Source organism: Carassius auratus, chromosome 22 (genome assembly GCF_003368295.1).
Source record: "Carassius auratus strain Wakin chromosome 22, ASM336829v1, whole genome shotgun sequence".
Taxonomy (NCBI): Eukaryota; Metazoa; Chordata; class Actinopteri; order Cypriniformes; family Cyprinidae; genus Carassius; species Carassius auratus.
Window position 1 is genome coordinate 15,616,659 of NC_039264.1, and position 12,673 is coordinate 15,629,331.

The 12,673-nt window shown below is 37.0% G+C and overlaps 1 protein-coding gene across 2 annotated transcripts in view; it reads left to right on the forward strand.

Moving 5' to 3' along the window:
* The window catches only part of LOC113039818 (metabotropic glutamate receptor 7), a 184,066-nt gene that overhangs the window by 95,780 nt on the left and 75,613 nt on the right, over positions 1-12,673 (forward strand). For both annotated transcript variants that reach the window (XM_026197910.1, XM_026197911.1), the window contains exon 5: positions 9,582-9,719. In XM_026197910.1, coding sequence (XP_026053695.1) covers positions 9,582-9,719 — 138 coding nt within the window. The remainder of the gene's footprint in view (positions 1-9,581; positions 9,720-12,673) is intronic.

Genomic DNA, 12,673 nt, shown 5'->3' on the forward strand with positions numbered 1-12,673 from the left:
GAAAAGTCAAACACCTTGAGGCCTTTCAAACCCCAAACAAAACCTGAGGGTGAAATTAATTTCTCATCTTTACTTGAATTATTATGAAACCATCTCGGGCTAAAAGAGCCCATAGCTGTGTGGTGCAATAGCTACTCGTTCACCAGTCAGGTAACCCGTGCTGAAATCTAGCTGGCAGACTGTCAGCAAAGATATCTCTTCAGGAACAGCCCAAGCGCTCCAATGTGATGAGCACTTAGGGAATGGCCTAGAGATGCTAGAGTGTGATGCAAGGATAATCATAGGAATGTCAGTCCTGCCGTATAGCTACTAGACTATAAAATGCTTTTAAAGATGTGTTTTTCATTTGCAGCAGCTGAAGCGAGCTGTTAAACCAATGGTTCTTAACTGGGGTTTTGCGTCAGAACCCAAAATTACCTAGTGAACCTACACACTGGAAAACTGTAACCTGTATTTAATGTAGTCTGGTGTCGTATTTTCTTTTTCCATGCAAGGCTTTATCCACAGTTTTTCACACAACCTTCAACATCTTGCTACTTTTGCTAGCTTCTACCAAATGAACGAGTAAATGAATGGATGAAATAGCTTGGAGTTTGAGAGGAACCTTTGACATTTACAGGAAATCTGAAATGTTTGCTTCTTACTTTATAAGACCTGTGCATGGAAAAAATACATATAACCACAAATTAAGAATTTGCTTCCACAACTTAATTATTTGTGGCCATGTGTTATGGCTGTATTAACTTGTTTGCTCATTTTGGTTAAATCATGGTAAGTTGCACTAATTCATTGCCTTGTTGTGGCCACATTGTATTAGTTCCACTGTTTTAGTTAAATCATGACCATTTTGTACTAATCTGTTCATTGTTTTATTAAATCATGGTCAAATAGCATAAATTAGTTTCATTATCTAAAGGTGGGCGTACACGGTGCGAATTCGGATGGTCGCAAGATCGTATTTCCACGCACACGGCACGAGTGAGTTTATCTGAAAATCGTACGGACGAGATGATATACGACACGATTTTACAACCTATGAATTCCAGAAGCAATCGCACGGAGTTGATAGACGCGTTCGACTTGAAGCTCAGCTGCACGCACAGAAGGATCACTGTATGACAGTAAAGTACCGCGAGAGTGATAAGAGAGCACAATGCATTCGAATCGCTCTTGCGGTACTTTGATGTCATACAGGTGATCATTCTGAGCAGCGCTGCTTCAAGTCGAACGCGCCTAATATAACTGCTCTCCCTCTCATAAATGCATATCAAATATTGATACGAGCCGTGACTGTTTCCTACACGTACAGGTTATTTTTCAGCAATAGGAAACCGGGACGTTTGGTCACCCTGTGTGTGTGTGTTCTTGTATATGGTTTATAAATATCTGAAATAGGTATTACAATGTAAACATGCTTTGTGAGGACAATTCCTGTGCCCTCGTAAACCAAATGGTTTTAAAAAATACTATATGGTATTTAATAGAAATTTTAAACATGCATTTTCCGTGATCGATAGAGATAGTGTATGGGGATAACATTATACAGTATAAAATATCGTTACGTCTATGGAGAGTCCCCGTAAACTACATATGCGTGTGTGTGTGTGAGAGAGAGAACTAAAAAGCATGGTACACGTTGCTAGAAACATCATACAGCGCTCGCTGTTCCTGTCAGAGTTCAGCGAGTTTATCCTCCTGGACAATAGTCCACATTCGCCGTGGCGCTGCCGTCTTCGTCTTTCTTCTTCTGTGGTTTTCCTAGTTCGTGATTGTTCAACTTCAGATAAATCAACAAATCGGCTCATTCAACCGCACCAATGTCACGAATTCAAACCAATAGCTCACAAACTTTTTAGACATGTTTAAAAATGATCGGGAGGTCGGGAAGTGCTCGTAAGCCACTCTGCTCGGCTCGTAATTCATCGCAAATGATACGAGCCGCGACCATACGAGAATATGCGATTTCCACACGATTGAAAAAAATCGCATGCGAACTCATACGACAGCAAAAATCGCACCGTCTACATCAAAATCGCACCGTGTAAATCATGGTCACTTTTCATTAATTTGTTCCATTGTTTTAGTAAATTTGTTGTCGGGTTTCACTAATTTGTTGCTTTGTTTGAGTAAATTGTGGCTACATTTCAATATTTTGTTTAATAATTTCAGTAAATTCATTCCCTCATTTTAATAAATTGTGGTTGCACTAATTTGTTGCCTTTTTTAGTAAATTATGATAACGTTGCACTAATTTGTTCCATCATTTTAGTAAAAAGTTGTCATGTTTCTTTAATTCAATCCGTAGTTATAATAAATTGTGGTCACTTTACAGTAATTTGTTTCTTCACTTTAGTAAATTGTGGCCATGTTTCACTAATTTGTTTACCTGTTTTAGTAAATTGTGGCCATGTTTCACTAATTTGTTTACCTGTTTTAGTAAATTGTGGTCATGTTTCACTAATTTGTTTACTTTTTTTCAGTAAATTGTAGCTAAGTTTCACTAAATGGTTCCTTTGTTTTACTAAATCACGGCAATGTTTCTCTCATTTGGTTCTTTGTTATAAATAATGGTCACGTTTCACTGATTTGTTCCATTGTTTTAGTAAATTATCACAATTAACCAATTTGTTACCTTTTTTAATACAATTGTGATCACGTTTATCTATTTTATTTCCTTATTTTAGCTTATCTTGGCCATGTTTCACTAATTTGTTATGTCATAGTAAATCATGGAAATGTTGTTCATTTGAGGAAATGTTGTAGTTAAATGGGCCATTATTTTTCAATACAACGAAAGAACTAAGTAAATTGTCTCCACATTGGAGTAATTAGTCACGGAAACAATTTCTGAATAAGATTGTCAGGTTAGCATGTGTATTATTATTATTAGAGCAAACTTGTAATGAGTCATTGAATTGTGATTCACCAATCTAAAATCACCTGCAACAAAACTAACTTCTCCAACTTCAAACGTTCTCCACCTGCTGTTACTCGGACGTTAGCATATGAGCTAGCAGGAATCTGACATTCTTGGCCCAGTCTGTAATTGGATCAAACTGTGCACAAAGCGGTTCCTCTCTGCCTTATCATGTGGCATTTCAGTCTCTTGGTTTAGTTTTAATTTGGCCATTAGGCTCACAGCTGGTGGCCAGGCCTCTGCTGTGACCTCCGACTGGGTTTGTTTGTTTGGGTGTTTATTGTGTTATGTAGTAGATGGCTCTCTAACAGTAGGGGGCCTGGAATTGTCTCTCCAGGATTTCTGATTATGACCCTAAACTCACATTGACAACCCTTTCACCATCACCACCATTACAAGAGCGAGATTGAAAGGATTGGGTCCATTGGCGATTATGCTTGCTTTGATGGGAACACTTAACTCATATTGACTAATGGTGTGGATTTTGTGATTCTTGTGTTGTAAAATTACATATTGAAGCAGGAATTTTGGGTGGGATTTATTGATTGGCTCCTCTCCTTTTTTGAATAGCCAATAGCATTTAGTTTACATCACAGCTGTGAACTGTAATTTGCTATGCCATTCTAAAACACAGCGTTTCTCATCAAATCTCATTACATTCAGTTAGGAATAACATGGTTCATATTTTCAACCCAAAGTGGCCATAAACTGTATTTCAGGAGGAAATAAAGTTGAGTAGTATATAGATGTAATTATTTTTTTTTAAAATAACTTTTTTTTTTATCTTTCTGAATAAAAGTAAATCTTACACAGTTGATTTCAGTGTATCTGCTAAATAATAACATTGTCAACTTTTAGAACAACACTTGCATAACAACTAAAAATGGCATGGATCGAAAAGCCACAGGATTCAAACTGATTTTTTATGGGGTCTTTAGCCACAAGAGGTCAACAACAGTTATGGCACAATGAGAGATATGGGACTGTGTTATTTTCTGACCCAGTTATATTGTATTATATAAGTTAAATCTACTGCAGGGCTGTTAAGTGTTACATCTCAGGGTGATGTATTTTATATATTTTCAGCTGAAACTGAATAATTAAGAGCGTTGAGGTTTCAATAATTCATGTCGAAAACCAGTTTTGCTCTAAAGCAAATGAGCAGTGATAAACAAGTATTAGCTATGAAGATAAATAAACATACAAATAAAGTTTTGTTTTTGACATCAATTCACCACAAGCTTATTTTTTTATATTTATGTATCACGCACAACAAAATCACAATTCAGCATGCAAAAATATTTGTTTTAATATACTTGTATTATTATTATTATTATTATTATTATTATTATTATTATTATTATTATTATTATTATTATTATTATCAAAGCTGAAAACAATGCAAAAGTAACATTTTGTACCAATTTCACGCATCCTTGCTAAAAACAAAAAACAAAAACAAATTAATAATAAATCATAAATATATTTTTTAGTAAATATATAATGTAAATTAATTAATTAATAATAAAAAAACACTGACCCAACATTTTTTAATCATTGTATATTTAGTACATTCAAGTTTTATTTTATTTTATTTTATTTTATTTTATTTTATTTTATTTTCAGGCTGGAAAAGAAAAGAAGGAAAAAAGTTTAAATGGATTCTCCAAGTTACGTGATTTAGGATTTCATTACAGAAGTTTAATACTTAGAACAAACCTTAATCAAAATGTGTGAGGAGTATCAATATCCCAGTGCTTTCCAAGCACTAATAAAAAAGTGATAAAACAAAGTAGAAATGTAGATTGCAGCATTGACATGTTTGGTTTAATGGCCCGTTTCTGAATATAACAATAAAATAATGGAAGCATTCAACATTTCCTTCACAGTTGGTTGAATCAGTGCTGAACAGAACATTTTAGCCTTTAAAGAAAAGTCAGTCTTTCATACTTGTTTTCAGATTTACTACGTATATTAATATAAACTTATTATTATTATAATTTTTTTTTTCTTTTGTGTATGACACCATTCAAATGTTTTGGTAAGCAAGCAGTTTTCCAAGAAAACAGAAGCTTATTTCCTTATTTTTCTCATTTGTCTGACAAAAACCGCCACTGAAATTATGCAGGCATGATGCTCATCTAAATTATTATCTGTTTTCTCACCACCTCCCCCAAAGACTTGTTTTAGCAGAATCGATCTGAAGTTGTCAACCCCCATCTGTCTGGAGCTCAATACAGAGATGGAGACAAATTGCGAGTGCGTTAGCCGCTTGCGCTCCGCAACAACGTTATATCAGCCGCTCGGAGACACTCGAAGCGGAGTGACAGCTTGGAGTGTGATGCTTGTTGATTTGGAGATCAGTTCGGTTTGCCTTTTCCCCCAACAGGCTCTGAGCAACGTTTAACCTCAGACGTCCATAAAATCAGAGCAAGAGGCGAAGATCCAGCGTGGCACTCGAGACGCGGGCACTTTATTTGAAGCATCGTCAGCGCTAGCGATTGTCACCTGAGGTTTCTTGCATGGCTCGATGCCACAAGTTAGGATCTCTGGCTGGAACGGGTTTTCTTGAGGCCTTGGGATGTCTAAAAACTTGTGTGTAATGTTTTATAAAGCGGTTGAGGATGGGTGGTGGGAAAGCTTCTCATTTGCTTGCAGGGTTCCCATGACAATGGATTGGCCGTGGGTTGTGAAGTCAGGAGGAAACGGCGTAGGCCTGCCTGAATTAATCTTCTGTGGCGATGCCTGTTGAAAAGCTGGAAAGACACATGCGACTGCCTACATGCGCTTTAAAGGAACGCATGCTGGTCTTCAGTCTTTTCGGTTTAAATGTGTGGCCTCGGGAGGAATATATATATATATTCATATTTTTTTCAGATATGTATATTTCCTACATAGATGTGCTAGTTTGTGTCACGATTGATCTACGGTCTCTCTTTCCATAAATGATCTATTTCCAGAAACGTAACATTTTGATCACCTTATTGTGGCTTATTTATGTATAAACAAAAACTAATTTCTGCAATTAACATACTAGTTTTTATGTTTTGCATTGTTCTTTTACAGATAAGGCCTATTAAATGTTTAAAATTATGCCGCAGATTTTACGGTAATATTCAATGGCTATATATTCGCAAAGATTAATGTAAAAATCTCGCCTTTTATTCAGAGAATTTAGGAAGATCCATAATGAATGTGATGCTACACTTTAATGGAAGATTGCAAACTGTTTCCCCATCATTTTTTCGTGTCTAGTGTTTTATTGAATGACTTCATGTCAAATCTAATCCTGCCTATGGCTTTTGCCTAATATACATTATAGTGCGTTCAAAAGTCTTATTTGAGATGTATTGTTAATATTCATAAAACGGTGACATAATTGGATTTCAAGGTCAGTTCCTGAATCGCACCATGGAGGAGGTTCACGGACTGCCTGCTAATTCCTCCGCAAACAGAGCAGCTGCCGAAGGCTTTAAACAAAAGGTGAAGCTCTGAGCTTTGTCCTCCAGACACGGAGAAAATGACACCGACAGGCCTTTGGGAGTTTTCTTGTGTACAAGGCTTGTGTACAAATAAGCTGCAATTAGCAGAATTTATGAGCGAGCATGCAAACCTGCTGAGGATCCGTTTCTGAGTTGACTACGCCCGTGGAGTGATGTGTAGAGCACATTTGGTCGAGGTCATCTGACAAATAAACCGAAAACATGCATCAATCAGCCTAAGGAATCATTTAGATGTTAAGGCTACAGAACATAAACTGCAAAGTTTTTGAGCTCAGGCCAGTATGTTGTAGTGATTAAGAAAGCTGTGGTTTATTCATAAAACATGAGCAGAACAAATGTAATTGTAATTTGTCCATAAAATCATTTACGATGCAAAGTGTTATGTTAGAATGGTTTTATGAACTACTTGCAAATCGATCTGCTTGGCTTCCTGATCATGTTCCACCTGACTCTTTCAGCATTATATGTCCTTTGTAAACAAAACAAATGTCTGCTAAATGTTTACATTGTTTACATGTAACTATTTTACATGGTTAACAAGGTAAAAAGTTTTACAACCTATTTCCTATTCACAAACACAGAAATTCATTCCTTTCATTGCTTTTTTTCATGTGGTTGATACAAACTATTCTTGCATCCGTTGTAGTGTAGCTGTCGTTCTTACTTGTGGCACTCATGCGGGAATTGTGGGTTCGAATCTGGCTTGCAACAGTCCACTGTTGTATTCTGTCTTCTCATTCTTCTTTTCCTCTTTCAAAATAATTAATTTGTGTAATTATCATTAGTGTGAACTTTATTGCATTCATTAGCATTAAATGTATTAAATAGCCACACAAATCATTCATAAAGACTTGTTTGCTATATAAGAAAGAATGCATGCTATATAATATACACCGAGGCGTTTGTTTTGCTAATGTTTCATGAGAAAAGCTCACTATGTGCGAAGAGAGAGGAGCCACAGTCTAGCAGTTACTGCACACTAGTGATGCTCATATGGGAAAAGTGAGTTCGAATCTGGCTCGCGACTGATTTCCAGATAAAGAACATTCCCATTCTCTCTTTGCATACTCTGTCCTTGATGAACTGAAGAAATAACTAGATCACTTATTTGTAGAGCTTTGCAGCTTTGTAGAGCATTGCTTTAAATTGGCTCACTAATCATTCATAATATCATTCTTATTTCTGTTGTTTGCACAAGAATTCATGCAATAAATGCAGAAATTTGTTTAGCTCATGTGTCGTGAAAGAAGCTCACTGTGTGTACTGAGTTAGTACACAACCTAGCAGTTGCTGCATGTTCTTGGTGCTCGATTGGGAAAAGTGGGCTGGAATCGGAGTTCTGAGTTCTTGTCTACTGAAAGTTGAATGTGGAAAGATATTTCATCAGCTAAACAATCGATATGTTGTTAAACAACAGCACAATCCACTGAACACCCTGTACTTCTGTCCTTCACAGCTTCGTTTTCATTCCTGTAATAAATTAGATATGGCGCTACCCTGACTGAAGTCAATGGGTGCTTCAAAAAAGCTTTGTGGTGTACAGTAAGTGACTTGCTTGTTCTAGCAGCCTTTTGAGTATATTGGACAAATCTCGATTCACCGGATCACAGGGGAAGTGACTGACTTCACCACCAGACTCCAGCCCTCAACATGCCGACTCAGGGCATGCATCTTGGGAGCCGCAGATAGACTGAATGCTTACTCCGACTCGAGAGTATGCAATGCCCAAGAGTGCATTAAACACTTCAGCTGCATTTGTTGACTGGCTTAGGGCAGCTCTGCTGTAGCAGCTTAATGATAACACCTTATCTCTTTCTTAACACTTATTTTCTAGTGGGCAAGACGGACCCGGACTCACTTCGTTTGCAGTCTGCCTAGTGGAAGAAAACAAAGTTTAAATGAGCTATGTCTATGTAAGGTTAGCCGATGCCTGTGGCAAAATTAAATGTTCTGCTGACCTTTGTCCTTGTAGCTACACAGTGGATGAAAGCCTCATTACGCCACAAACCTATTTAGATGAGGCATGTTATTAGCCTTGATGGCAGACAACAAGGACAGACTCAAAAGACTCTTCAGGATCCGGATTGATAAATGTTATTGTTTGTCTGCTGATGGCAAACTGTCTGATTAAATGCTAAGCTTCCTCGTGCAGAGAATGTCAAGTAAGGATGCTAATGATTTTGTAAGGGATGCAGAACTTTTGCCACACAAAAGTTTGGACCAAGACTGATCAGGCAAAAATAGTAACTTCTCTAAACAAAAATGTTCATATGCTATACCTGAGATTTAATTGCGCAGAGAATCTGGTTAAACTAGTTACTAGTTAAACTTGCATACTAGCGTCACATTAGAAAAAAGAGGAAGAAAGTGAATCAAGCTAACAAGCAACATTCTCAGAACAATTTCTAACATTGTCCTCTCAAGTTCTCTCAAAGTTATGGACAAATGTTATTTTCAGCGATGAAAAAATACCAAATGTTCTTTCAATGATGTTAGTAGAATGTTTGTTCAAAGTTATGTGATCTTTTATTATGTTCTCAAAACATTAGCACAAAGACATCAGTGCTGGTAAATGTTGGTAATTGAGCAGGCCCCGGTAGTCACTGACCTTCACAATACTTTTTTCATACAATGGAATTCAATTGCTACCGGCAACTATTTAGTTACCAACATTCTTTAACCTAACTTCTTTTGTGTTTTATTTTGTGAAATGCACAAATGAGATTGTACAAATTCATAGAACTTCACCACCAATTAATTAAAACATGAAATAGTTATTAATTGCCATTCAAATATGTTGGAAATGCCAACAAACTTGGCAAATGTTTGTCCATTATCATTACATATTGTGTTTATGGGTATATTTACATTTATGCATTTAGAAGATGCTTTTTACCAGTACATGTGTTACCTGGGAAGCGAACCCACAACCTTTTGCGCTGCTAATGGAATGTTCTACCACTAAGCCACAGGATCTGGCTAGATGTATCTGGGTAGATGTACAGTAGTCTACATTTACTGGGTAGTACTGGGTAGATGTAGCTTGTTTTATTTTTATTTTTGGTACCGTATCAATAGTCAAGACAATGGAACGTTGCTTTTCAGGTAATGTTATAGATTATCTGATGCTATCGCTAATGAAGGTATGTTTTTCTTTTCAGGTTTTGACACCTACTTCATTTCACGCACGCTGGAGAACAACAGGAGAAACGTCTGGTTCGCTGAGTTCTGGGAGGAGAACTTCAATTGCAAGCTCATGAGTTCCTCCAAGAAAGAAGACACTAGCAGAAAGTGCACAGGTAAAGTGTAACAGCTACATTGTATATAAGAACACCTCATGTTATGACATTTTTTTATTTTATTTTATATTTTACTGGGAGTTGATGATATATGCCACCTTTACTGAAAACCTAGCTGAAAAAGCTGGTAACCGTACAGTCCTTTGATACTTGGTAACTGGTCTAAGTTGATCTTGAGCACAATTAGCAACAATAAGCCAACTAATAGCTGGTCATACAGTACTTGTTTAAGGTGGTCAAACTGGTTCACGGTAACTGGTTGTCTGCCTAATGGCCAGCTTGGACCAGTTAATAACCAGCTTAAACCAGCTAGCAACCAAATATAATGTTCATAAATGAAGAAACCAGCTTTAGCTGGGTTTTTCAGCAGGGAATTATAAACATGCCAGTCTATGGCAGACACTTGCTGCAGTTATTGAAAAAAATATGAAAGTTATCACAGGTTCCCTAGGTTTTTTTTTTTTGTTTTTTTGGCTAAACCTGAAGAACCGTCAGGCGCATTGACTCCAGCTTATTAGCCCTGTGTTTCTGAATACAAAGCACATTCTCTACTGTAACAGAGCTCTCAATTACATAAGCTTCCCTCAGCTCATCATGGCTAGTTCAGGCTGACAGGTTCCCAATTCCCAGTCAGCTACAAGACAGAGTACACGTGCATCTAGATTGTCAACAACAATTTGGGAATATTCATAACCGAATACCATAAGCATCCATTCAAGGTTGTTTTCCTCTCTTATCTTTAATATTTTCGGTGAAGCTTTGAAAACAATAATCCAGGACTGAGTAGAACATTATAGTTTTAAGCAATGATATGCATAATTACTGAAGTACTATTTCTTAGTCATGAAATTATTTTGAAATTTTGTATGCTTGTATTTTGCCTTGTAGCCTGTGGTGAAGTCAATAAAAGCACAAGGGGTAAACACTCTAGAGTATCGAGAATAATTAATGTGGGAATCAATACTATTGACTACGTGCTAACGAAATAAAAAGCAAGACCAAGAAATTGTTACCCAGAATTGTTCTGTATTGCATGATCTGTCCGTTAACATTTCTCTGATGAATATTATGCTTGTCCAGAGATATTTATTGATATTTGAACCAATATAAATGGTGACTACTCAGTTATTTGGCTAATGACATCCACAACTGTCACATAGGAAAACAGGGGACAGCGTACAGCAACTAGTTTTGCTTCAGGATAGATTTTACAGCGATGACCCCAATGTTGTACCAAAACTCTTTATTGCACAAAATTGAATTTAACTTATTTGATGCTCTCGGCAGCTATTAATTCAATACATAAAACACCAAAGAGCAAGGTGGTCTAGCAGCTCTAATAAGCTTAGCCAAAATAGTCTACCAGGTCAAAATGAGGTCCACTAGATTGTACTTGATGTTTTCAGCTATTTAAATCACAACGGACCAACATACATCAGGTAGAAACTATGTGACTGCCGCCTACACCTTATATCAAGTTGGTAGTAACATAGCACCAGGCTCAGACGGACTGCCGACTCGCCCACAGATCGCCCACAGTCTGTTCGCAAACCGTCTGATGCACATCGCACAAAGATGGCAAGAACAGACTGAAAAACTCTAGCCTAGTCTTGTTTTTTAGTGTGCAGGTTAAAGTCATTTGGTGATTTCGATGGAGGGGAAAACAACCAAAAAAATTGTGTATATATATATATATATATATATATATATATATATATATATATATATAAAAAAAAATTTTTCATCAACTAAACAGCATCTAAAAACATAATTATTTTTATTTTTTTCTGTCTCAACCTTTCTTTGCCGAGTGGCCAGTGTTTGCCTGAAATAAGTTGAAATACAAGAAGCAACTTACCCATCTTTGCGCATTTCAAATAAAATCTGCCAAATGACGGATCTTAAAAAAAAATCAAATTTCTTGCATGTTTCATTGGCAATCACACAGCAGCCAAATACAGTTGATATTCCTATTTTCTTTTACTATAAACATGTTTGTACATTCATTCCCTAATGCAACCATGAACCACACATTTGTCTTGTTTTTTCAATAAAACAAAAACATCTTTAAAACAAGATTTTTACTTTAAAGTGCCATGTTTATAACTAGCATTTATAACTAAAATGCTAAAGATATAGTTTTTAAAATTGTCCACATCACAACTATATCAATAACGGTACACATAGCGGAACAATATCCTTGGGATCATTTTCAGTGCACACTTATAGTAGTTGTGTGGATGAAGCATCACTAAATGTTATTTATTTATTTTTTTTATTTTTTTCATTTGTGATTCTGATAATGCACCCAGATAGAGATACAAGCAGTAGTCATCCGAAAGTCGTAGATCCAGACACTGTTTTTTACCAGTTCTCTGTGAGACGTGGTCATTGAGAAATCTCATTTATTGAGTTCCCTGTCTTCTCCGTAAGACTCTGGACAACGAGGTGAGACTCAAACACTGGAGGTGGCGGCAGTTTCTGTCAGCGACAGCTGGCAACGACAGACTACATCGCCCGGAGACGGCGTCGGTGTGAGGGCCAATTTACAGACATCAAGGGCCCGAGTATGTGATGAGAGAGAAAGCACATGGTGTCGTCTCTGGAACAACAGTCTGCACTGGGGGGCAAAGGAGAGTCAGGTCTGATGGATGACATGGGAGAGGCGAGAGAGGAGTTGGCTGTTGGCCAGGATCAAGATTGTCCAGGACAAGATGCAATTAAAGAGGGCTGGATTGCAAAGTCACTGTGAAATTGTAATCAATTTTGGGTTTCTCTGACGTGCTCCTGCACACAGGTCATTGCGTGTGTGGCACGATCGCCACCATTAAAAATAAGTAATGAGATTGTTAGTAGCTATAGTCTTAACTGTCAGTTTTTGGTGTCTTGTGCCAAAATGCAGCAAGACACCAAATGCACAGTATTTTTAATCTAAATTCAAACTAAATGCCTTT